The 24406-nt window shown below is 43.0% G+C and overlaps 1 protein-coding gene across 1 annotated transcript in view; it reads right to left on the bottom strand.

Moving 5' to 3' along the window:
• Positions 1–24406, bottom strand: part of LOC111866844 (transcription factor 12) — a 441771-nt gene that overhangs the window by 329817 nt on the left and 87548 nt on the right. Inside the window, exon 4 of the mRNA XM_033752433.1 lies at positions 10633–10661. Coding sequence (XP_033608324.1) covers positions 10633–10661 — 29 coding nt within the window. The remainder of the gene's footprint in view (positions 1–10632; positions 10662–24406) is intronic.

Below are 24406 nucleotides of genomic sequence, written 5' to 3'. Positions count from 1 at the left end.
GCTACGTATACAGTCAACGTCAGATTGCAGAAGATTACAATCTTCAGGAGAGCTAATAGCACGGTAAATTTTAATGTCATCTGCAAAGAGTAGGTACCTGGAGTGCTTAATTGAATCACACAAGCCGTTTATGTAGACACTGAAAAGCAGAGGCCCAAGAACAAATCCTTGTGGAACACCGGGCAATACTTCAAAGGGCGATGAAATAGTTTCACCAATACGGACCCGCGATTGTCTGTTGGTTAGGTAACTGCGTATCCAGTTTACATAACCACCAGAAAATCCAAGGGCACTCAGTTTGTGAAGAAGCAAGGAATGGGGAACGAGGCCGAAAGCAGAAGTTAGGTCAAAATAAATGGCATCCACTTGACGTTGAGAGCCAACTAGGGGAGTAATAAAATCAAGATACGCTACTAGATTGGTGGTGCTGGTGGTGGATTTACATTTTGTGAAACCATGCTGGCAGGGATTTGATTTCAACTTGAGGTCGTGTGAAACATGGTTATGGATAACATATACAAATAATTTAAAAAACTGTTAAGAATCGAAACAGGTCTGTAGTTGTTGACAGAGGCATTATTGCCTTTCTTAAAGATAGGAACAACTGCCGCTTGCTTCCATAATGCAGGAAAACACTGTTGTGATAGACTAAGATTGAAAATATGCTTCAGGACAGGTGCGAGTATATCAGAACATCCCTTAATGACAAATGCAGGGACGTTATCAAGACCGACAGATTTGGATGGTTTCAGACGTGCAATGACTTTAAAGATGTCTGAATCAGAAATAGGTGATAAAGATAGAAATCCCAATGATAATGATGAAAGGGAGGGGAAGACCCCTGGAGAGGAACTATTATATACTGACTGAAAGTGATTAGCAAATGCGTTGGCAACTTCATAGTGGTCTACCAAATGAGTACCATCAACTATAAGCTTATAATAATAATAATAATAATAATAATAATAATAATAATAATAATAATAATAATAATAATTTTATTTCTGTGCCTACTCAATAGCCCACAGACCAGCCGCAAAGTAAGCACCAGCAAAATGAACAAACACAACACACACACCTTCATAGAAAACTGAATATAAGACAAACTTTCGTCATTTTCACAATAAGAACAATTCAATTAGCGCAACCACGCCAACCATCATACTAAGAGAAAAAAAATAACAAAACTCGTTATCCATATTTCAAGAAGAAACCGTAAGTGCAAAAAAAATCAAAATAAAAAAATGATAATCACACTGGATGAATACTAATAGCCATACTGGGAGGAAGAAACAAAATCATTATGTAAACAGTCGCGTTATCATCAATGCCAATAATAGGATTAACTGTATTCACAATAATCACCAACACCAATTTGTCACAGGCTGATATTACGTTGGAAGAAATAAATACACAAAGCAAAATCAAAGGGCCATTTCATTCTACTTCAAATTATGTAACTGGAGACGGCAACAAGGGATAACATGTAACGTGCAGTTTGATGCTGGCCACATTTTCCAGAACGTGTTCCTTATCAATCTTTTTTCACATTTCACCGGCTTCAGTGATAGTCTCCTGTAAATATAAACAAATATATTGTGACGTATATGGAGTGACACAGAAGGGGTTTGGATTGGTAATTTAATTTACTGAACTCTTACATAACTCGTTACTACACTTCACAAATCATCTGGGTTCGCGAACTTCTAACAGAAACTGCTCACGAGGACTGACCAGCAGCACTCACCATCCAATTGCATCACTCCGCTCAGCTATCACTAACTCTCCGGTTTATAATATGTCGCCAAGACCGACTGAGAACGGCGTTCCTATGTTGTTGTATCCAGTGTTGCGTGAGAAGACATCGGGACGGACCGAGAAGAAGACACCATGCCTTTATTGCTGTTTAGGGGCTTTTTATCTAGTAAAGGTCAATGTGTGTTTGATGGTGGTTGATTAGCAACGGGTCTACATACCACAATATGCTTCTTGCTGGAAAAATAATCACACTACTGCTAAAACATTACACGGAGCCATAATTATTTCCCTCTTCGGATGAAGCTGAACATTCACCGTTTCGATAGAGATTTCAAATTGAAGCTGTGGATCTGCGAGGCCCAATTTATAAATGTCGATAAGCCACAACCTACGTGCAGGTCGTGCGACCAGCGACTGGACGCTGGACGCATAATTCGGTGCTCCAACGCCGAAAGGTTCCCAAACTGATCTACAGAAATAGTGCTGAGGCCTGAGTTTTACATAAAGCAACGCTTAAACTGGAAAATGAAATTCGACTGACAACCTATGGCGTACGCGTCGAACACCAAATTCCATTTAAAAACTCATCAGTCTGAAATATAAAACAACAGGCACAAACATAACGTCTCCTCCACGGCACTTTCATGCCATGAACGTAATTGTCGTGTTCTGCGAAGTCTACGCTTCTTAACAAACCAAACTCCAAACGTTCCCTGTTGCAGCTGTTACAGTATCTAAAGTAATGCAGAATACACTTTAATTCTCTTTCCACACGACGTGTGCTGACTGAACGGGCCGACATTCCTGTGCTGCCGGCGGCAACTGCATAAGCAGCAAGAATCAATTTGTTTTTCTTCAAATAAATGATTAGCTGGTTTTGAAGAGTACCGTTTTCTGCAATATAACACGTGGATTCTGTTGCAAGTCACCGACCGACTCGGAGGAATATGTCGCCTCCATCTTCAGGGTCGAAAAATAAGCCAAGCGAGAAACTAGCTTGACTTTCACCGGAATACAGGGGCAAAACCCTTCCTAACCACCGCCGTGAGAACCTCAAATCCTATATCAACTGATTTTGTATGAAGCCAAAACGTGTCAGATCGTTAAAAACAGAGAATCTACACTACGGTTTAAATGAAAACAGAGACAATGTTACGGCAAGTTTATGGAGAGAAGTTCGGATTACCAAGCAGAACACAGGTCGCTGTGGGCAGAGAGGGAAGGGTGGACGCGTTACAAGCGAAGACACCCTCGACCGTCCGAAGACTGATAAAAATTCGGGAAACGTGATAGAAATGGTTAGATATGATCGTATACTGACTGAATCTGCAAAACAGCGTAGGGATTAAAAACTAAAAAGGAAACTACGAGATTGATTTAACCAGCAATCTGAACAAAAAGGAAGTCTGTACCAAAATGACATAAAAATTTGGAGGACAGCAATAAATGAGAACATAAAGTGCACTCAGATCTTTCTGCCAGAATTTTAATTTTGATGGAGGTGGGCGGGAGGGGATTCAGATCTGGCGTCTCGTGGGGATATTTGGGCAAGTACTGCCCAGAAATAAGCCGGCAAATTCTTCACACAAAAAGTCTAAAGTCTCCGAAAACTAAAAATATAATCCTGTCAAAATGGAGGTCAAAAGCGTGGGGTAAACATTTTTCAATCGAAGAACTACTAACTTCTTCTTCTCCTCATCCTGCTCCTATTCCTCTTGCTCCCACTCGGAGACTAGGGCATCCCTGAAACGCTTCGTTCACTTCAGCTTCTTAACCTTAAGACAGTCGGCAGGACTCCTTGAACAGGGGATCAGCCCATCGCAAGGCCGCTATCTAACACAAACAGACATCCAAGCTTTGAGTGGGATTCGAACCCACGACCCCAGTGTTCGAGTGGGCGAAGACATTTCGTGCCTTAGATGGCGTGGCCACTGTGACCGGCGAACTACAAATTACCGGTCTGTTAACATTATCCCCCATCTACACCTACCTCAGTCGGTCAAGTGGCTGACTTCGAACACGCTGCCCTACAAAATTCCGTATCCTATGGTTTGTCTCGCCATTCGAGTTGCCTGCCCTAACTACTGTAACGTCCAATATTTCACTACTAGGATCCAAAATCTTCCTCCGTGAAAATGAAGGCAGTACGTTCCTCCGAAACGTCGGTGAACGTTTATCGGGCTATACGAAGCCACATTATAGCCACTGCCGCGAGAAAATCAGATATCAGAATACCAGGTAACATGCGTAAACTGCGAAGTAGCCCGTTACGAAGTTGCCCACTAACACTATGGCAGGTATCAACATTTCCCTAAAGGGCCCATACTCGTTCATCAGAATACGCGACCTATCTACTGCCCTTTCTTGGACCTTGGCCACTTATTCGGTTTCTAAATCCTATACACGCCATGTAAGGCTCCTTAGACTGGGGATCAGCCCGTTGCAAGACCACTACCTAACAAACAAACATCCATACCTTGAGTGGGATTCGAACCCATGACCCCTGTGTTCGAGGGAGTGGTGACGCTTCATGACTTAGGAGCGCGACCACTGTGATCGGCCACAAGCGACCTATCCCAGTATATAAACGACTGACAAGCTTATTACTTTATAAAATTTTATCTTTTGTCACAGAACGTCAAGGTCGTCGGGAGACCCTCGGTTCGGTTCTCCGCAAAGAAGTCGCCCATACGGCAAACTGTTCATTATTTATCTCTCTCCTTCCGCGCAAATAATGGGACAATACGACTGCATCCTTCACATGGGGCGTTTCCTATTCGTCATTCGCAACAGAAGTCAGAAAAGCATCGTCAATTAACAAAACCATTTTCCTTAGCCCGTGCGGGAACCTGCCGAGCACACATCCGAAGAGACAGCTCCTTGCAACGTTTTCTGAACGGATATTATGCCACGGTAAACTAAACAAAGCTCACTGCCATGATTCGTAGGCATGTGTCAAGTCAACGCCGGGCACGGGGAACTACTGCAACCCAAGCCACATAAGACTACAGAGCGCGTGTCACTACAATCAAATTTTCTTTTCAAACACAACAGCGGAAAGTTGTACCTCAAAGACAGTATTTCCAAATACGTTGTGGGCTATTTTCAATATTTCGTTGCACTTTATGACCATTTATTGTAAATACATACCTAACTAATTACATGGTACAATAGGCCAGAGGTGGCCGCAGTACAAGGGACTTAGTCTCCCCCCACTAGCAATAAAAAAAAACTAATTACATGGAGCTGACATTTTCTTGGCAAGCCGTCAGTCGCTCAGCTACTCGTGAATTTCCCTCCACTGATCCCTACCCTGAGACAGATCAATCCAATCCATGCCATCCTATCTTTCTAAGATCCATTTTAATATTGTCCACCCACCTACGCCTTGGTCTTCTCAGTGGTCTCTTTCCTTCTGGCTTTCCTACCAAAATCCTACATACATTCCGTTTCTCCCCATTCGTGCTGCATTACCTGCCCATCTCATCCTCCTTTACTTCATCATTCTAATTATACTTGGCGGAGAGTACAAGTTATGAAGCTCCTCATTATGCAGTTGTCTCCAGCCTCCTGTCACTTCATCTCTCTTCGGTCCAAATATTCTTCTCGGCACCCTGTTCTCAAACACCCTCAGTCCATGTTCATCCCTTAATGTCAGGGACGAAGTCAAATACAAATCTACTTATGCAAAATTAAAAGGGTAAGAAACTACTGCTCCCGCTTCCTTGCATACTTACAATATCGAACAATGTTTCAAATAAAGTTAATATATCATTTGTATTATGTACTGATGTCTCGTAGAGTGAGACGTGTTCATATAGTCACTGTAAAGCAAATGGAACTGAAACAGGAAAAATATGAACCGACAATAAATTCAGCCAACAACTTCCGAAGGATTCCCGTTATATTTGAACCGTCTGGAAGAATTACTTGTCACTTACTGAAGGAACGTACTGAAATAAACACATCAAAGCCATTACAACCTGAGCCTGCTTCGTCCGAGGTTGAGTTCGATACTCGAGCAGGTACTGCTCAAATTCCGGCATAACCGACAACTTAATTCTGGGATATACCGCCGTGTAGTACGTCGAAAGTCGACCGTTTCGGAGGAACAGTTTGCCTCCATCTTCAGGGTCGAAGAATAAATCAAGCAAGAAACCAGCACGAAGCACATAGGAAGCAACGTCGATTGACTTAAAGCGTACTACACGGCGTTATATCCCAGAAGACGGAGTTCTTGATAAGCGTCGCTGTGAGAACCTCAAATCCAACTAACAACTTAATTGTTTGGAACAAGGAAGACTCTACCCAGTAATGAGAGGAGTCTACCGCAGAATCAGTAAATAGAAAGTGCGATAAAAGTCGCTGTAATAATCACAGAGAATATCTACATACAAAATTATATCCAGCAGTCTCCTTTCAAGGTTAACTCCACACAATAGGGCAGCATATCAGCTATTTATAGATTTCAGGAAAGCCTATTATTCCTTTAGATATGATGCATTGTGCAGGATTCTCCGCGAATTCAGTACATCCACGGAACTAGTTAAATATAAGCAGAACACATGTTTAGATGAAATCTTCAGGGAATTTTAATGCTACAGGTTAGACGTATGTATATGCCAGGAGGAAGATAATTGGGGCGCATCGGCTGTGAGTCTATGTTAATGATGCTAATATCCTGATTAGAAACAAAAATGCTGTCACGTCTCCTAGGTAACGCGACAAGAAATTAATGGGGTCCGGATTAGACGAAGCCGTTTATTGGATTAGTCTTTCACAATCACAACTACAGTCACGCTGAAATAGCGTCTTCCAGACGCTGCGACCTGACTACTCCGTCGTCTCTCACGTTTCGTCTTCTGATCCTTGGCCGAGCTTCTTTTTCTGCTCTCAGCTCTGCTCCGTTCGCCACTGACCTGACCTCAGCTCCGGTCTTATCTTCTACAGTCCGATCAACTAGAAGACACATTCCTGAAGGGTCTCGCTTTACAACTGCCGCCTAAGCAACGATGTATTCACTGTTCCTTGTATGGAAAACACAACTACTGAGCCGTTGTCTAGCAATGGACGCTCGCGGCACGCCAAAGTACCATGAAGATAGCAGACGCTCTACTGGAATTTATATCAGAAATAAACGTTAAGAAAACTACGTGTATATTTATTTCTTCCCATGAGAATACAGGACGAAAGTCATAATATAAATTCGGGGAACAAATACTTCGGATATGTGGTAAAGCTCAAATATTTGGGAAGGTCATTAACAAATTAAAGTATCATTCACGAATACATTAAGAGCAGATTAAGGTAGCTGAATGCTTGCCAAAATTCCGTTCAGAATTTTCTGTATTTCCGCCAGTCATCTCCAAGAAAAAACTGGACTGTAATTTTACTTGCTTTGCATGGATGTGCAGCTTGGTTTCTCACGCTAAGAGAAGAACAAAGATTAAGGATCTTTATGTGTTGCAGCCTACTGCGTCGTGTCAGACCCATCTCAACCCAACTACCTCTATCAGTATTGTACCCAGATATCAACCACAAGCCAGCCGGAACACTTCACACGTAGCAACAACGCTATCGCACCGACACAACAGCCAAAGAGTGACTACTCCATGCAAGAATCCACATTCCTTACGAAGAACTAGAATACACGGTCAGAGTAAAAGGTAAAGATGTCCCTGTGCTTAACTAATTAAGCACTGCGCCATGAAGGCGTATGGGGGAGTGGATATATACATATTTTCTTGACCTCGCCACTAGTTAGAGGTGAGTGGTCAGCTTCACGACCCTGCCGCTTTACCCCCGGGGAAAGAGCATCCCGTACCCATTGGGTAGGAGGTTGGGTGGACTCTGGACGACGTGAATAAGAGAAAACTCTTGACCCTACCGCGACTCGAACTCCGACCCCTCGGTCGCCCAGCCCATAGCCAGTCGCTATACCGGCTCTTTACACGATCAGTGTACCAGAGAAATAATATAGTACTTATATATCGTCGTCTTAAATTTGATATTAATTATTTACAATAATAGTTTTAATCAGTTAATTCTAATTCTAACTTTGAGGATCTTGTAACAAGTTCAATATCAAAACAAAGAACCCTACAATACTGATCCACATTAGGTATAAGTTTGGCACTTAAGATTAATCTGAACCTGATTATGACCCATTAGCCATTAGGGGTCGAAACATGTTGTGCCTCAGATATAAGACCTTGATGTAAACAGGTCATCTGTATATTTTTTTTATAAATTATGTTGACTGAAATATGAAATAAACATTTTTTATACGGATTAAGATGTTTGAAAACAGGTGCTGAGGAGAATACTTGCATATAACAACAGGCTAGGCAAAGCTGCATATATTGTTACGCCGAAATGAAAGAGGGCAGAACAACGAATATAGAGATCGAATTGAAGCAGGCCACCTTCTTGTCATAAAGCAAGCCGAAACCTCGTGAACAGCTTAATACCCAGAAAGTCTGAAATTAACAAGATCTTAAACCTTGGGTGTGTTTCACGGCGGCGCTTCGTTGCCCAGGTTCAAACAGTCTCTGGGGCCCACCAAGCTTTAAACCCAGTGAGTACCGGGGCTCTTTCCACGAGAGTAAATCGACCGGAGAGTGATGCTGACAATTCCTCTCCCTCTAGGACTGACGTTAAGAATGTGTGGGGTGACATCTCCATCGGCCGTAAGTCTTCATGATGAGCTGCTTAAGCAAGCGCAGGAACTTTACCATTTTATAACAATTCATTATCTAATCCCAAGTAAGTATTGTAAGATAAAAGGCCACATTCCTCATAAAATGCATTAATCGCCAGGAAATGTAGCCCTATTTGCAATCGTACTGCAAGCGCCATAGCTCAAGCTGTTAGTCGCTGGCTTCCCACCGCGGTTGCCCGGGTTTGGTCCCGGGTCTGGTCAAGTGGGATTTGTGGTGGACAAAGTGGCGCTGGGGATGTTTTCTCCGAGTACTTCTGTTTCCCCTGCCAATCTTCACTATACCAACTGCTCCACAATCACCCTCACCTATCACCTGGGGCTGGTACAACAGACCAGAAGTGGCCGCAGTACAAGGAACTTAGTCCCACCCACTAGCAATACAAAACTCGTGCTACAATGCAACAGGACTGGAGCCAGAATACCTAGGTCGGTATAGTGATGACGATACGGGCTGCACCACCGAGGAAACGGGGGTCAATTCTAGGTACGGATAAATTATTTTTTTTTAATTCTCTTGTGGGCGGGGGAGTCCAACTGAGTCCGCCTGCCCTGTGTGATTATTATAATCGAGAATTTGATGGCTCGGAAGCCGGGATCGTGGGTTCGACTCCCACTCAGGGCATGGATGTTTGTGTGCGTTTTTCTGTGTTTGTGTACAGGTATAGGCCTTGCGACGAGCTGATCACCCGCTCAAGGAGTCCTACCGAATGTTTAAGATCTAGTAAACCGAAGTGAAACGGAGAATTTCATGGAGGTAGGCCTACGCCCAATTTGGGGCTGTAGCGCCAGAGGAAAAAATTAAATAAAAACTACACACTGGCCAGTTAAGTCAATGGCAAATTCAAAATATTAATACAGGAAACATATTTGTTACAGGCTGCCTAATTTAGGAGAAAGATATTTTGTTCTTAAAAAAGCAACTCAGAATGGAATTATTTGACGAGAGACTTAAGTCTAGAAGCTTGGTAAAACTCACGCTAGTCATGGAAATGTTTACAGAGAGCCTGTGAGTGATTAACTGTGAAATAAAGCAACTGCGTGCAACAGAAGTAATGATGCCGACAAGTTCTCAGTTATCTAATATAAATTCCGTGGCCTGTAGTCCGCAAGCGAACTATACCGACCGAGCGACCGCCGCTTGTCGGCGAAGTTAGTGCCAACTTTAGCGGATAGAGGGTGTCACGTGGTCAGCGCAACGAATCCCCACGGACGTTAATCTCGGTTTTCTACACCGGAGCCGCTATTTCCTTGAAATATCTCCTCAATTATCCTCACGAGGCTGAGTGGATCCTGTTCCAGACCCACTACTCAGAAAATCTGGTAGCGCCGGAAATAGAACCCGGGACCTCTGGATCTGTAGCCAGGAACTCTGACCACTAAACCATAGATGCATGTGCCTTATTTTCTATTACTATCAAGGTGATGAACATACACACACACCTAAATGGAAAGTACTATTTTCTCGCCCAAGACGCTTGAAATCTCCAAAACAACTAGCATTTACAAGCATCCACTATCTGTTAAAGAAAACTTTAAACAAACAGATTCTAAAGTCACATTAGGTTTCCTCGTGTGTTTCGGTAACTCGAAATTATAAATGACAGGAAACGCTTACATCATAATGGCCTATCCAGAGTATTCGTGCCTGTTTTCAAAAGAAAAAGCTTCACAGTTCAATACTAATACACTTCATACACTATTATCAACAGTCACAGAACTGAAATAATAGGACGTTCGTTCGCGACCTATTACGAAGACTATTTTTACACAGGAAAAAAAAACATGGTACTCAAAGCGAGATTTCGTCAGTCTGATCCCAAAACTTTTCCGCCATCAGGGCGATGCTAGCTTTCAAATGTGAGCTCGTTCTCCTTCGTAAGCGCTTGTGTTCACTTATAATTTCAACCAGATAAAAAAACGCTTAAAGAATTAAATATATGCCCATGGACAGCATAGGTTTACTACATTCAAAGTTTGACCGAAATCAGTCAAATGGACAAGCGGCCATAACGGAAACAACTAAGGCAGTACTTGACACTGTTTAAAAAAAAACACGTAAGCTGACTTAATGAAGATATCTGTTTCCTCTGTTCAACAGGACACTCTAAGCTGCAGCGCGTGGTACAGGTCGGCAATAAAGATGGAAGACTCACCTCTTTCTTCCTATTTTTCACCGCCGGCCCTGTAACGAAATAAACAAAAACAATTAATCGACAATGCAAAATAAACGTACTAATAAAATGTCATTCTCCTTGCAAAGCATGGCAACCAGAAAATGTACAATGTAGATAACCCACACTTCAACCTAATGATGCAGATACTATAAACGGAATGTTCATAAGTAGGAAATGTGGTTTCTCACTGTATTTTACCAGAGCGTACTGTGGCATGTAGACCCGTTGCTGAGCAACGACCACGGGATAAGCAAAAAAACAGCCGCTTCAGCCTTTTGCTTCGCAAGCAAGCATGTTTTCACGGCAACAATTCGAAATAGCAACAGAGGGTCTCTTCTGTGCGGTCCGTGCTGAGATGTTATATGCGGACAGTTCGAGCAATGAGTGAGTGGACTAGGCTGCCACTGTATCATAAGATAAATAAGATAGACACGACCTGCTTTGCAAAGCCTGGACTGACAGAGAACGTATACAGTGCACAAGTTATATGTGCGACAACCCCATTCTCTCGTCAGACAGGATGTTACATAAGGACTATGACATAAAGGGTTCAGTTGCAAAAAAAAATCTCTAGTCGTGATTTTCAAGGTGCTTGGCACCAAGAACTGATTGGCAGTAAACCGCCAGTCGTAAAGTAACGCGGACTGACAGTGAGTGAGCTGTGGGGCAGTCGCCAGCCCGTAAAACTCGAGCAACAAAGCAGAGGACATTGTTGGGATCCGCTACAAGGCAACGACCGCTAAAGACAAGGCAGACTGAAAAGTCTTAGTACGTGTTGTAGTGAACTGCAGAATGTGTGAATTAGCGAGAGCGCTATAGTTACTTGCAGTTACCACCTGTAAGTGTTCAATAAATCAAATTACAAATCCAAACTTCGTCTACGGTCACTCTATCACGTGACAGCACAGTTGCGGAACGTTTTAATTTCACGCGAGCAAGAGACACGAACCACTGGCAGCCCGCATCCTTATTACACGATTTAAATGCTGCAACATATCGATGTAACACACAACTCCAATGCCCGATGGATGAGGTCAAGAGAAGTCCTCAAGAGTGTGGGGCTTAGAACATACTAATATTCTTGGACAAGAAGATAAAATGTTCTCGCAACTAAGAGCAGAAAACTGAAAAGTTCCTGCCATTTCTGGCTGAGAAACATATAAGCAGCTTATGTGATTCACCAAAGGAAAGACCTCATTATACACAATTTATACAAACTTTCAAAACAAAACTGTTTTTGTTTTATGTTTTTATGACGGTGAGTGCCCCGATTATAGTCTTGTGGGTTGAGACGCTGTGGAACACTGTAGGTGGATATGCGGGGTGTTTAGTTCCCAAAGATTGAGGCAACATATTTTTCCAAACCGCTGGTAACCACCTACAATACGCCTTCTACACGGAGCCACAATCCAGACTGTTATAATAAGAAATCAGCTTTTTTATCAAAACATGTTAAGGAGAATAAATTATACACATTTCTATATTCTACGAAAAGCACGCCTGAGTTCTAATGCACGTGGTAAACATGGTTAACACTCCCAGCAAAACTACATGAAAAATTCTGTAAACGGTTAAAACTTTCAGGAAAGCAGAAAAAAAGGAAATTCAACTGCTAACTTGAGCTTTCCCTTTTGAAGTTCAGAAGGCTCCAGACAATCTTCAGCTGGAACAGACTGACCTATGAGTGACGAAGGACTAAACAAGAAGTTCAATTCTGTGAAATGTGCCGATTTCTTTGGACTGCTTTGTGTTTCCAAATGCAGCAGCTCCAAATACTTGGTGAAGATGTGAAACCTTGTGTCCATACAACTGTGAACCATATTTTTACGGAAGTTTAACAAATCAGACTTAAGAGTACTGGCAACAGGTGGATATCTGGCTGCAGCTTTGCACATTGAAATGTGAACGAAAATGACACCAACTGTGTGACCGGCGCCAATGACCGTATTAATTTGATGAGTTGTGACAATGAATTCAAAGTTATCAGTTTTCTAGACTTCGAAGATGCTTTGGCAATTACATGACCTCTTTCCGGCCCACCAAATTAAATGTGACTTCTGGTGTAGTCCTTCCAAGAAAGTCTTCCTACGTCTGTTGTAAAAGGTACGTTCCATTCCTCTTTTAATTTTGTATAATTATAAAAATATTACTTATCTCAAACAGACATCAAATATAACGATAGATCTTACAATGTAGCCGATAATAATGCTGTCAGAACGATGAAATCATCTTTGCTTCTTTATGACTGGAGACATAAACAACTGCTCCACCAACCCTTTAAAGGCCAGCAAACAGCGTCATTATACGCCCCCACCTCTCTCTCATACACATATACATTATTATATATTGTGACATGTAGACCCGTTGTTGGGCAACGACTTGGTAAAAACATTCCCGCGACAACGGATACGCAAGCAACAATTAGACAGTTTTCGTTGCTATGCAGCGCCCTGTAAATACAATACAGGAAGAGGTGTTTTCTATGTGGTTCGCAAATGTCCACTTCTGGGCAACGAATGTGCTTTCTGTGGGTCCGCCTCGACACTATACAAGTAGTGTAGTCGTAAATGAGAAGTCAGTTGCAGAATCAGAACGAGAATGGAACGAGTCCTCGGCAGTCAAGGGAGAACGGCTGAAGACTGTTCGCTCAACAGCTCACAATTGATTGTGATTAAGAGAGATTGTAAAACAAGGCGTTAATAAATCCAATCCAAACCCCGTTATTATTATTCACGGAGCCATAAACACGTAACAATGTATATACATGTATGTGAGTGTGTATATATACGTATAAACATACACATATATACAGGAAATAATATGACCTCATATGATTCACTCTGAATTATTCCAGGCTTATTTTGTGTCCCATCGGGTTATCACGGAAGCAATATAACACAGAATTCAGACATGAATCTTGCATTTAATTGCACATTTTTGGCGCGACATGGAATCCAAATTCAACTTCACAGGAGGGTTTCATTCAATGTAATGTTTCTAACCGGACGTCATATTGACAGAATCAACCGAGTTTAGGCGAATAGAGATAATGGTTCGATTCCAACACGGTGGAACGGCATCAGAAAACAGAAACAGTACCAGCAGGTGGGAGATTCCCACACGGTGGCTATCCACGTGTTCACTTCAATGTGCACAACATGTCAGCCGTTAAACAACTCGCTCTATGGTTCAAAATTAGTAAATTAACCTTTACAAGCAGGCCTACACAATGTCAGTTCGGTAATAAATGCCATATAGCTTCAATATTGGGCATTAAAGTTGAATTACGAATCAATAATTACATAATGTGGTTTCTTTAAACAATATCCAGTATGTTAATTTTAACCAGACAAGATATGAGGCATCAGAATCGTCGCCATGTTCACAATTACCATTAAAGAAAATGTTTCACGCAAAATGTGTAGGTAACCGCAAGATCTAATTTCATAAACACGTCACACGTCTAGGATGAAACCAAAACCTGATTGTAGATTTTGCAATATTTCTCTAACAAGAACTGTATATTTTTCGGCAGAATTTTACCGCACAAATTTCAGGACCCCAATGGAAGAAAGGCAGACCAAGAATAAGATGGATGGATGGATGGATGGATGGCGTGGAGAAGGATTTGAGGAGCTCGGGTGTGGGAGTGGGTGTGGTTAACTGGAAAACAAAGGCACAAGAACAGGATGGCTGGAGAAAGTTTCCAGACCAGGCCAAGACCCACAAAGGATCGCAGTGCCAATATAATAATAATAATAATAATAATAATAATAATAATAATGTGACGCCAACGTAGCACCCACATCAGAAATTTTTGGTCACCAAACTTGCATCATTCATGATGAGAAAACAAGGGAGAGAGGCAGAAGCAGCCAGACATACGATGTATATATATATATATATACCCATTCGTCCTTTCAAAATAAAAAAAATATGCTAGAAACTCCAATTACGATATGCGAAGGAAAATCTGTCCCTGAATTAAACATGCTTATTCACGTAGAACTTTCCAACAATCCTGTACAATGCGCACCTAAAAAATAAATTAAAATTGATATATTAACAGTCAGATAGCTATTTACTATATTTAAAACTTGTTGCCTATATTTTGTACATAAAATAATTCCAAGGAGCAGAGTCCTTTAGGCTAAAAACGCGCGACAGTAGACCCCACACTGAGCCAGGTGGAATCAGACCACGTCCTCATACCGTATACCTTTACGGTAAACTGTAGTTCTCCTGCAATCTGCGTCGAGATCGCCTTCCTTTCAGGTAACACTGATGCGTCTCTTCAGCCTTCTCCTCGCCCCTTCCAATTTTTGAACCAAGTAATTAATTTTAAAGAAATCCCGCATAAATATTACTCCATTCACTACAGGCCATCCCAACCTGATACTTTCAGCAGACTGCTTGACCGTGTCTCACGGTGTTGTCGCTTGCAGATTTACCTATACTTCTTCAACCCTGAAGATGGGGGCGATACGTTCCTCCGAAACGTCGGTTAACACCACATATATACGGTGCCAAATCCCAGAAGACTGCTTTCTTAATATTAGAATGGATCTTAGAGAGATAGGATGGGATGGGATGGATTGGATAGATCTGGCTCAGGATATGGACCAGTGGAGGGCTCTTGCGAACAAGGTGATGAACTTTCGGGTTCCATAAAATTCTGGGAAATTCTTGAGTAGCTGCAGAATTGGCGGCTCCTCCAGAAGGGCTCAGCTCCATGAGTAAGTAAGTAAGAAGACCGGTAATAACAACACATACACATGAAACTGTGGAGTGGGAGCGGTATTACCGCTACTTGATACAGGTATAAAAAGGTAAAGCTATCCCTGTAACAGGCCGTGGAGGCCCATAGGGTTGTGAGACGTCGAGGCTCCCACATTTTCTAGACAATCGGCTCACAGATGGCGATGAGGTTGTCAGCCTTGCTCGACGGCCACCCTTTAACCCGAGAAAGATTCCTGGTACTCATTTCTATTAGAGGCTGAGTCGACCCCAGGGCCACAGTGTTGTTAGGATTAGAACAACTGCAAAAAAAAATCCAATGACCTTAGCGGGAATCGAACCCGCGACATTCCGGCTTGCAGCATAGTGCCTCAAACAACTAGGATGCAGGAGATGTTGAAATGATGAATGGCAACAGAACTTTGAAACTTTGGTCAATGTGATGTATGTAAAATACAGAACAATATGATGGCTGTAAGAGAGATTTATATATATTTTCAAACTTTCGGTTTTGCACCGGTACCCAATGAAGCTAGGCATTTAAATTTAGTATGGAGATAGACATAACCATAGTACAAATTGCATATCAAATAATATCCGTAAGACAAGAATAACAAACATGGCACCGGAGCGAAATTCTGACAAATTCAGCTTCAACAAAACTTTTACTTAACTAACAAGTAGAGGTTGCCGGTCACGGTAGCCGAGCGGTCTAAGGCATGCACTGTCTTCGCTCGCTCGGAAGCCGAGATCGTGGGTTCGAATCCCACTCAGGGCATGGATGTTTGTGAGCGTTTTTCTGTGTTTGTCTACAGGTAGGGGCCTTGCGACGAGCTAATGACTCGCCCAAGGAGTCTACCGTATGTGTAAGATCTAGAAAAACCGAAGTGAACGGAGAAGTTCATGGAGGTAGACCTAGGCCCACTGGGGCTGTAGTGCCAAGGGGAAAAAAAAAACAAGTAAAGGTTAAGTTGTTCCTGTGCTTAACTAATTAATCACTAAGCCATGAAGGCGTATGGGGGTGAGGGTGAATAGATGCAATTCTTCCAAAAATAGAATAGTAATAACATTACATTTTCCCCAACATTATTAAACACTATGGCCAGTGGATAAGTCATTGTATTTCTAGCTTACAGCATGAAAGAGTCAAATCAACTGAGGGTGATTTAGCAGTATGTTGTCGTGTTTGGACTAAAGAAAACTATTAAAGCCTATCAGGGCAGCCGGCTGCAGGTCGAGAATCGAAGCCGGGTCCTTCCGAGCATGGCATTGCGTGCTAAAACTCTCAACTGCAATGTCCAGCAGAAAGAAGTCTTCGAGTCAGTGAGACGAAAAGACAGACAGACATAACTTCCTTGAACAATGGAGACCCTAGATCAGAACCCACACTCCCGAAATCTCGAGTACCAGTTTTCCAGTTTCATCGGCCAAGCTGTAGGACAGCAGATTGGAGCCATGGCAAGTTCTCTTTGAGCTCAGAGAGCAGACACGGCGACAGCGCTCGAAATCCACTGTATATCATCATGGCCGCAGCCGTCCAAGGCCCCGTGGACTGGCAATGGGAAAATGAAAGGGATCGACATGGAGTGTCGCTTCTGGCCTCCATTTTACTAGTATTCTCCACGTCGACTTTGTTAACACTGGGCAAGCAATTTCCTGAGCTAAATGCAGTTAATTTAACAGCTTCGCATAACAGGAGGAGTCGGTATAGCGACCGGCTACCTGCTGGACGCCCGAGAGGTCAGAGTTCACGTCCCGGTAGGGGCCCATTAAGCTTCCTATCCAATGGGTACCGGGGGCTCTTTGCTCAGGGTTAAAGGGGCAAGGATATGAAGCTAACTACTGCCGAGTGGATCCACATATGCCTTCATGGCGCAGTGCATTTAGTTAAGCACAGCATCCCAGAAGGACGGCTGCTGGACAGCCCTACGAACCCACGCACCGAGCAAGCTGCTAAACACAAACAGTATTAGCATTAATAACTCTAGTTGTGATTGTGTAACGCGACGCATCTGGAACGCCAACAAAAGGGCAGTACGATGCAAGGGAAGGAAAGAGAGGCATTTTAAGTGCCATGTCAAGGTGGCACAACTGAGACACGCGGAAGTGGACATCATGATATTGCTACACTTGTCGACCCTGGATTAGCAATGAATGTACCCGGGAATAAAGCGTTTTTGTACGCCTGGTATCAATGCTCATCAAAAACATCCGCAGTATGAGGTACGATAGGAACCACTGGCGGGCTTTTGTGTACACAGGGAATTCTGCCCGAGAAGCAATTATAATTTCGAAGTACATTCTGTACTACCGTGTTCGTTAAAATGGTGACCCTTAAACTGTTCTGAGTCTTATAGTGAGGCTCCAAATACGGATTTAGATGTCCAGGCTCTATACTGCTTTCTTGTACATCTAACCCTCAATCAATCAATCAATCAATCCTTATATTATTTAACGACACTTTTAATGGCAGAGCTTATTCGGCGCCGAATGACATAGAAGCTATGGAAGAACGCAGTCGTGACCCGCTTCAGTATAGGAGTACTATTGTCCGGCAAGTCTAAAGGCCCGTCCACATTACTCGTGCTCGTGCATCAGAAGCTTACTGCTGCCGGAAAATCAATCTGGAGCTGATATCCGTTGTGAAAAAAATGCGAAGGCTCTGTATGCAAACCAGTTTGGGCGTCCACTGCGTCAGCTCCAGATCCTGGTTTTCCGGCAGCAGTAAGCTTCTGACGCACGAGCACGAGTAATGTGGACGGGCCTTAAGAGACAAGTCGGGGAAGCGTACTACTTCCATGGTCAGAGTAGATGAGCAAGTCGGGCAAGCAACCTCCATTTTCAGGATCGAAGGGTAAGTTCAGTAAGCAAATAAGCCAGCAGTAATTTGTTCCTGCGTTCCTGCCAGACTATACAGCGTCACATTCCAGACGACAGGACGCTTCTTAGTCACGGGCATGAGACGCCCAAACTTCACCGCCTGGGGGGCAGGTGACAGCTCAGTGAGGCGGCAGCATGCACCTCCTTGTTATAAATGAATTGTAACATAGTTTTATTGTGCGTATAAAATCCCAAAATTTGTTGCCAGTCCCACGATACAAGTAAACTCTGTGGCTTTAGTCCGCAAGCGAACTATATCGACCGAGCTTGTCGGCGAAGTTAGTGCCAAAGTCCCAAGATACGGGTAAACTCAGTGGCTTTAGTCCGCAAGCGAACTATATCGACCGAGCTTGTCGGCGAACTTAGTGCCAAAGTCCCACGATACGGGTAAACTCTGCGGCTCTATCCGCAAGCGAACTATATCGACCGAGCTTGTCGGCGAACTTAGTGCCAAAGTCCCACGATACGGGTAAACTCTGCGGCTCTATCCGCAAGCGAACTATATCGACCGAGCTTGTCGGCGAACTTAGTGCCAAAGTCCGACGATACGGGTAAACTCTGTGGCTTTAGTCCGCAAGCGAAATATATCGGCCGAGCTTGTCGGCGAAGTTAGTGCCAAAGTCCCACGATACGGGTAAACTCCGTGGCTTTAGTCCGCAAGCGAACTATATCGACCGAACTTGTCGGCGAAGTTAGTGCCAACTTTTAGCGGAGAGAGGGTGTCGCGTGGTCGGCGTAACTTCGGGATAAATTAGCAATCGCTCGGATTCACCAATGCTTCTTACAAAAGCAAACCATCCTACCCGAATCCGAGATAGTTCCATTCAATCCACACCTCACTTCTCTGGCATCCATTTCAATTCCATCTATACCTGTGTCTCTCAGCGTATTCATTCCTTTTATTATGGACAAATATTTATAAATATTTCCAATCTGCCATAAGCCGTTTTGATCTGGGCCGATTTTCGATGCTAAACCGCAAGGGATCGTATAGGAACATGGCAGCAATACAGAACAAACTCGGCAATTCCATAGCTTAAGATAAGGATCAAACAAAATGTAATTTTTAGTTTTATCATAGCAAAGTCAAAATGACACTGAAACCTTTCTGGGCCCTCAAAATGTCAGACTTTTGGGGATCCGCTGGTATCATCTTCCCGCCCGCGCATTGACACACATACACAAACTACAGGAGATTTATTTATTTGTTTAATTTATTTATGGTTCAATTAACGACGCTGTCAGGCGCTTATACTATTTAGCATTCATTAGTGAGTGAACTGGAAAAAATGTTGAAAGAAACGACCGCGGTCTATTTCCGGTAACTTCGAGGTTATCTGCCTGGAAAGCACAGTAAAATCACGAAAAGGCAGTAAAGACAGGACTTCAAACCGAGATTTGAGCCCGGGACTTTCAGAACACGAAGCACGAATACTGTTCAATCGACTGCGACATTCTGAAATATAAAACAGCGTATCTCGAAGAGGAAACAGCGGCCCACTGCAAATAATAATGACCTAATACATTCACATAGATAAGAAACTATCATCAAATTAATTTGGAATCGTACAACACAGAAGGGACTTCATACATACAATTAAAGTTCACTGTCACTTTTCTGCGACTGCTAAATCACGTTTTCAGTTATTTTTATAGGTTCCGGGGGCCTCAAAAATATGCAGTCACATCAAGGGACCCTCTGGCTAAAAGAGTTTGGCAGCCACTGCGGTAAGAGATAACAGGTTTCAAAACATGAAACAATCCCCAATATTGAGTGCACAAGCCTGGAAGCAAAAGTGTTGAACAAAATTATCAGCGGCAGTAGCGGCATATTGAGCCACCCTCTCCCTACCGCCACCCGGGGGCTGTGGGAACAATCAACAAGTTGTGGTAACCCCAGGGGCTGCGGTCATTAGTTGACTGCAACCCGATAATCTGACAATTACTAATTAAAAATTGGTCACATACGTAAGCTAGAAAGTGGCAACCTGTTGCCACGATACGAGACACAACGTTGATTCTTATAATTTAGATTACGAACTGTGAATAACAAACGTTACACCATGTGGATGCAGATGTTGCCGACGTTTCAGAGGCGCATGCTGCCTTCAATTTCAGGCTCGAAGTGTGGCTTCGACATCGACTACATCCACAAGGTGTAACAACCAAGGGACAAAATTAGCATAATAATTCAATACCGTGAAAGTCTAACATGAGAAACAAATGTTATATTATGTAAGATTTGAGGCTTTCACGGCGGTGACTATGAAGAAAGCAGTCTTCTAGGATTTGGCACCGTGTATATGTGGTGTTAACCGACGTTTCGGAGCAACGTATCGCCTCCATCTTCAGGGTAGAAGGAAAAATATGAGAAATCCGCAAGCGAAGAGACCTGTTCTCACGGTCTCTTCTCTTGCGGATTTCTCATATTTTTCCTTCTACCCTGAAGATGGAGGCGATACGTTGCTCCGAAACGTCGGTTAACACCACATATACACGGTGCCAATTCCCAGAAGACTGCTTTCTTCAAATGTTATATTGGTTTACCACCTCTGAATGTTTGATGCGCAGCTGATCAAGAAACTCTACGCTTCTACGCAATCCTAACGTTCATTACCGCAATCGCAGAAGCCCGTCAATGGACTGTATCCTGATCCCACTGAATCAAGTCGGCCCATTCACGCTCTGTTCACCATGGATCTGCACGGTGTTATCTTCCGTTTTGTATGGCGTCTTTCAACGCATTTCTTACAGGCTAAACCCATCCCATTCTCCTTGATTATACCCCATCATTAGAGGAAAGCAGCCAACATCCTACCGACGTCCGAATTATACCGCCGCTAATCAGTGAAAGTCCGAATTACAAAAGTGCTGCTGAAAATGTGTTCAATGACTTTGCGTGTCTTTTTTGGGCAATACAAATTTATTTTGAAACTTAGATTGTATACCATAAAATAAGTTTATTGTCATAAAATATAAAAATGTAAGTTTTAACATCACGAACATTTCAGGTAGCCTACATACTTAGTATTATCGAGACTGTGTTTTAAAAAATGAACCCATTTTGGTTTGTGTTCCTCTTCTGTACAGTTCTTTTGCTACATCTTGCTAATCTTGTTGATGTGATCATCAAGGTCAAATGCACAAAAAAATAGTTGTACGAGTTATCGCGAATTCTGAAATAGTGAGATTTCACTGTTTTTGCATCTGCCATCTGGCGAATCTGTGATAAACAAGAATATATTTCCAGGATTCATTAGCAATGCCATTGCCTTAACACTACCATGATCAGTATGAGACGTTAGTTTACGGACGTTCAGAGCTCTCAACGTACATACAAAATGTTCCAATTACTTCCAATCATATCTCAAGATGTCAGAATCGTTACTGTTTTCTGCGAAGATGGAGTTTCCAAAATATCGCCGCCAAGAAGTTCCACAAACCGTATCAGTATGAGCCACAGAACAACCGCAACTGACGTTATGTTTCTACCTGTATTCGATGTTGGTTTGTTATTACATTTATATAAGCCCTAACTGTAATTAATTTAAGGGGGCACGAGGTAGTGTAGTTGGTTGAGGTACTATGATACAAGCAGGAAGGTCGCGGGTCCTATTCCCGATGAGGTCACTGGATTTTTCTGTTGACTTAATCCTTCCAGTTGCACTATGGTCTTGGAGTCGACGCAGCCTCTAACAGAAACGAGTACCAGAAATATTCCTGGGGGGTAAAGGGCGGCCAGCGCGTAAGGCTGATAACCTCGCCATCTGTGAGCCGACTGTCTAAAAATGTGGGAACCTCAACCTCTCGCAACCATATGAGCCTTCACGGCCTCTTACAGGAATAGCTTTGACTTTAACCGTAATTAATTTAACCATTCTTACACTGTTTTAATTTAAAGAAACCTTTTGGCAGGATACTTCCTGCCAACGTATGAATTAGTCTCAAATATGAGGAGTTTGCTTTACGTGTTAAGCGATGCCTGGATATATTGCTGCTGCCGACTTTTTGTAACGCAAAATAAATCCAGATGAGGAGGGTCAATGCTTCTAAGCGAGATATCTCGTGTATAGCAAGACAGGCCCATAACTCAACCATTACAGCATCTCCATGCCAAATTCGCGAGAAGAGAGCAACGAGAAGACTCTAAACTCGGCTTTCAAACTGGCAGCAGCGATCTCTGTCAGGTACAAATACGGAGGTGCAAGCCGAAATTTAACACGTCGCAAGGAAGAACCTGTTACTGCAAGTCACGGCGCCGATAACTTATCTCGCGACTACAGTAGAAATACCGTCATCCCATGGTCACGATTCGACCCCCAGCCACTAAATTGTGGGTCGGGACCCCGACAAACTGCCGTAGAACAGGCTCCTCAAATCCTCTTTCTGGGTACAGCATACCATACTGCTGGAGGACCAAAACCACCCGTACTTTAATACTTAGTGTTCTAGGCACAATTCAGAAGTTTCACTCTTCATCTGGTTCAAGACAGGATCCAGTGAACGTGTTCACAAGTTCTTCGAGTTCTATAAAGCGGGTGAGTAACTGTTAAGGAATTTGTAAGATTTGAAGTTTTCACGGCGGTGACTATGAAGAATGCCGTCTTCTGGGATGTGGCGCCGAGTACATCTTGTGTGATCATTATCAGTTTTCCTTAAAGGTACTTCACGGTAAAGTGGCCTTAAAATGGCACACTCTAGAAATGCAACGGCAGCCTCCTGTTTCAGAGGTGTCTGACGATCGAGTTCCAGCACAACGCGGACAAGCGTAGAGAAGTGTAGGCTACTCTACCGAAACACACACGCCTTCCAGGTGCATATCTCACTGGTCTTATGCTACAGAGCTAATTATGCTGCATATATTCTGCAGAAAGCAAGAAATCGTTGCATTTCCGTGTTACATGTCCTTAATACGAGTATTTTACAATGTTCAAAATGAAAGTTATAAATATTAATAACATGTGCATTTGATATCAAAGGTAAAAATTTTGTAGCGTTTGGAATTTTTAGACATAATTTACTACTTTCGAATTGGTTCCATCCAATGACGGGTTTTCCTGAGCCGATGGCTCTACTAATCGTTAGTACTAAATGTCATCGCCCGGTCACGGTAGCCGAGCGGTCTAAGGCATGTACTGTCTTCGCTCGCTTGGAAGCCGGGATCGTGGGTTCGAATCCGAAACACGGCATGGATGTTTGGTGTGTGTGTGTGTATGCGTTTATTCTGTGTCTGTGCTATCCTCTGTTTAGGCAGAGGCCTTGCGACGAGCTGATCACCCATCCAAGGAGTCCTACCGTCTGTAAAGTTATCATAGAACTGATAAATCAGCCCAATGCTCCAAGGTGCGAACGAGAGTAGAAAAAACTAAATGTTATCCGAAACCTATTAGCAGTTCGAAGCTACGTTCGTTTCAGGAACAGCGTGCAAATAAAATTACGAACGCAGGACACAATCCTAATACATCTTTGCCAACATATTTCACGAGCGGGGAAATGGGGAAAGAGGCCAGCTCACTGAAAGTCACATTTTACCGCCCCCGTCGCTAAGCTCTCGGCTTGACTGAAACTTCTGGACACAATACCCTAACAAGTAACTTAACAAGCACAACAGAACAATGACAGCCAAGAGACCCAAATTTTCTTAAACTGTTCCCCGGTTAATGAACTCTAACCAAAATCATCGTGCGAATGTCCGTTTAAGAACTCCGAGTTTTTTGCTACTAAGATCTTCGCGATACATCACTGCTATGACGTCAATCGACTGTTCGTTGGATATGCATAATAAGAGAAGCGTGAAACAGCTAAATGTGGTTCCACTCCGTCTAGTAGCCAGGCGCATATCACAACAGCTGACTAATCGCTAACTAAAACCAACTTTCCATATTTATTTATTGAGCCAACCTTGCAGAAAATGCTCACACTGCACTACGTGAAGACATCCGCCAATTCGCCTGTCTGTATAAATGTTTCGCTTCCGAAACTACTAAACTGATTTCCCATGTCATCACTCCCCACACACACACACACACACACACACACACTCGTAAGCTACATTCTTGTCCATGATTTATTTAATCCGTCTTGCAGTGCATACACTCATTTATCTCCTTCTCTCCCTCGCACTACATGTTTCGGC

The sequence above is a fragment of the Cryptotermes secundus genome, unplaced genomic scaffold, assembly GCF_002891405.2.
Source record: "Cryptotermes secundus unplaced genomic scaffold, Csec_1.0 scaffold643, whole genome shotgun sequence".
In the NCBI taxonomy this organism is placed as follows: domain Eukaryota; kingdom Metazoa; phylum Arthropoda; class Insecta; order Blattodea; family Kalotermitidae; genus Cryptotermes; species Cryptotermes secundus.
Note: the sequence above shows the minus strand (reverse complement) of the source record. Positions and strands in the feature narration are given on the sequence as shown.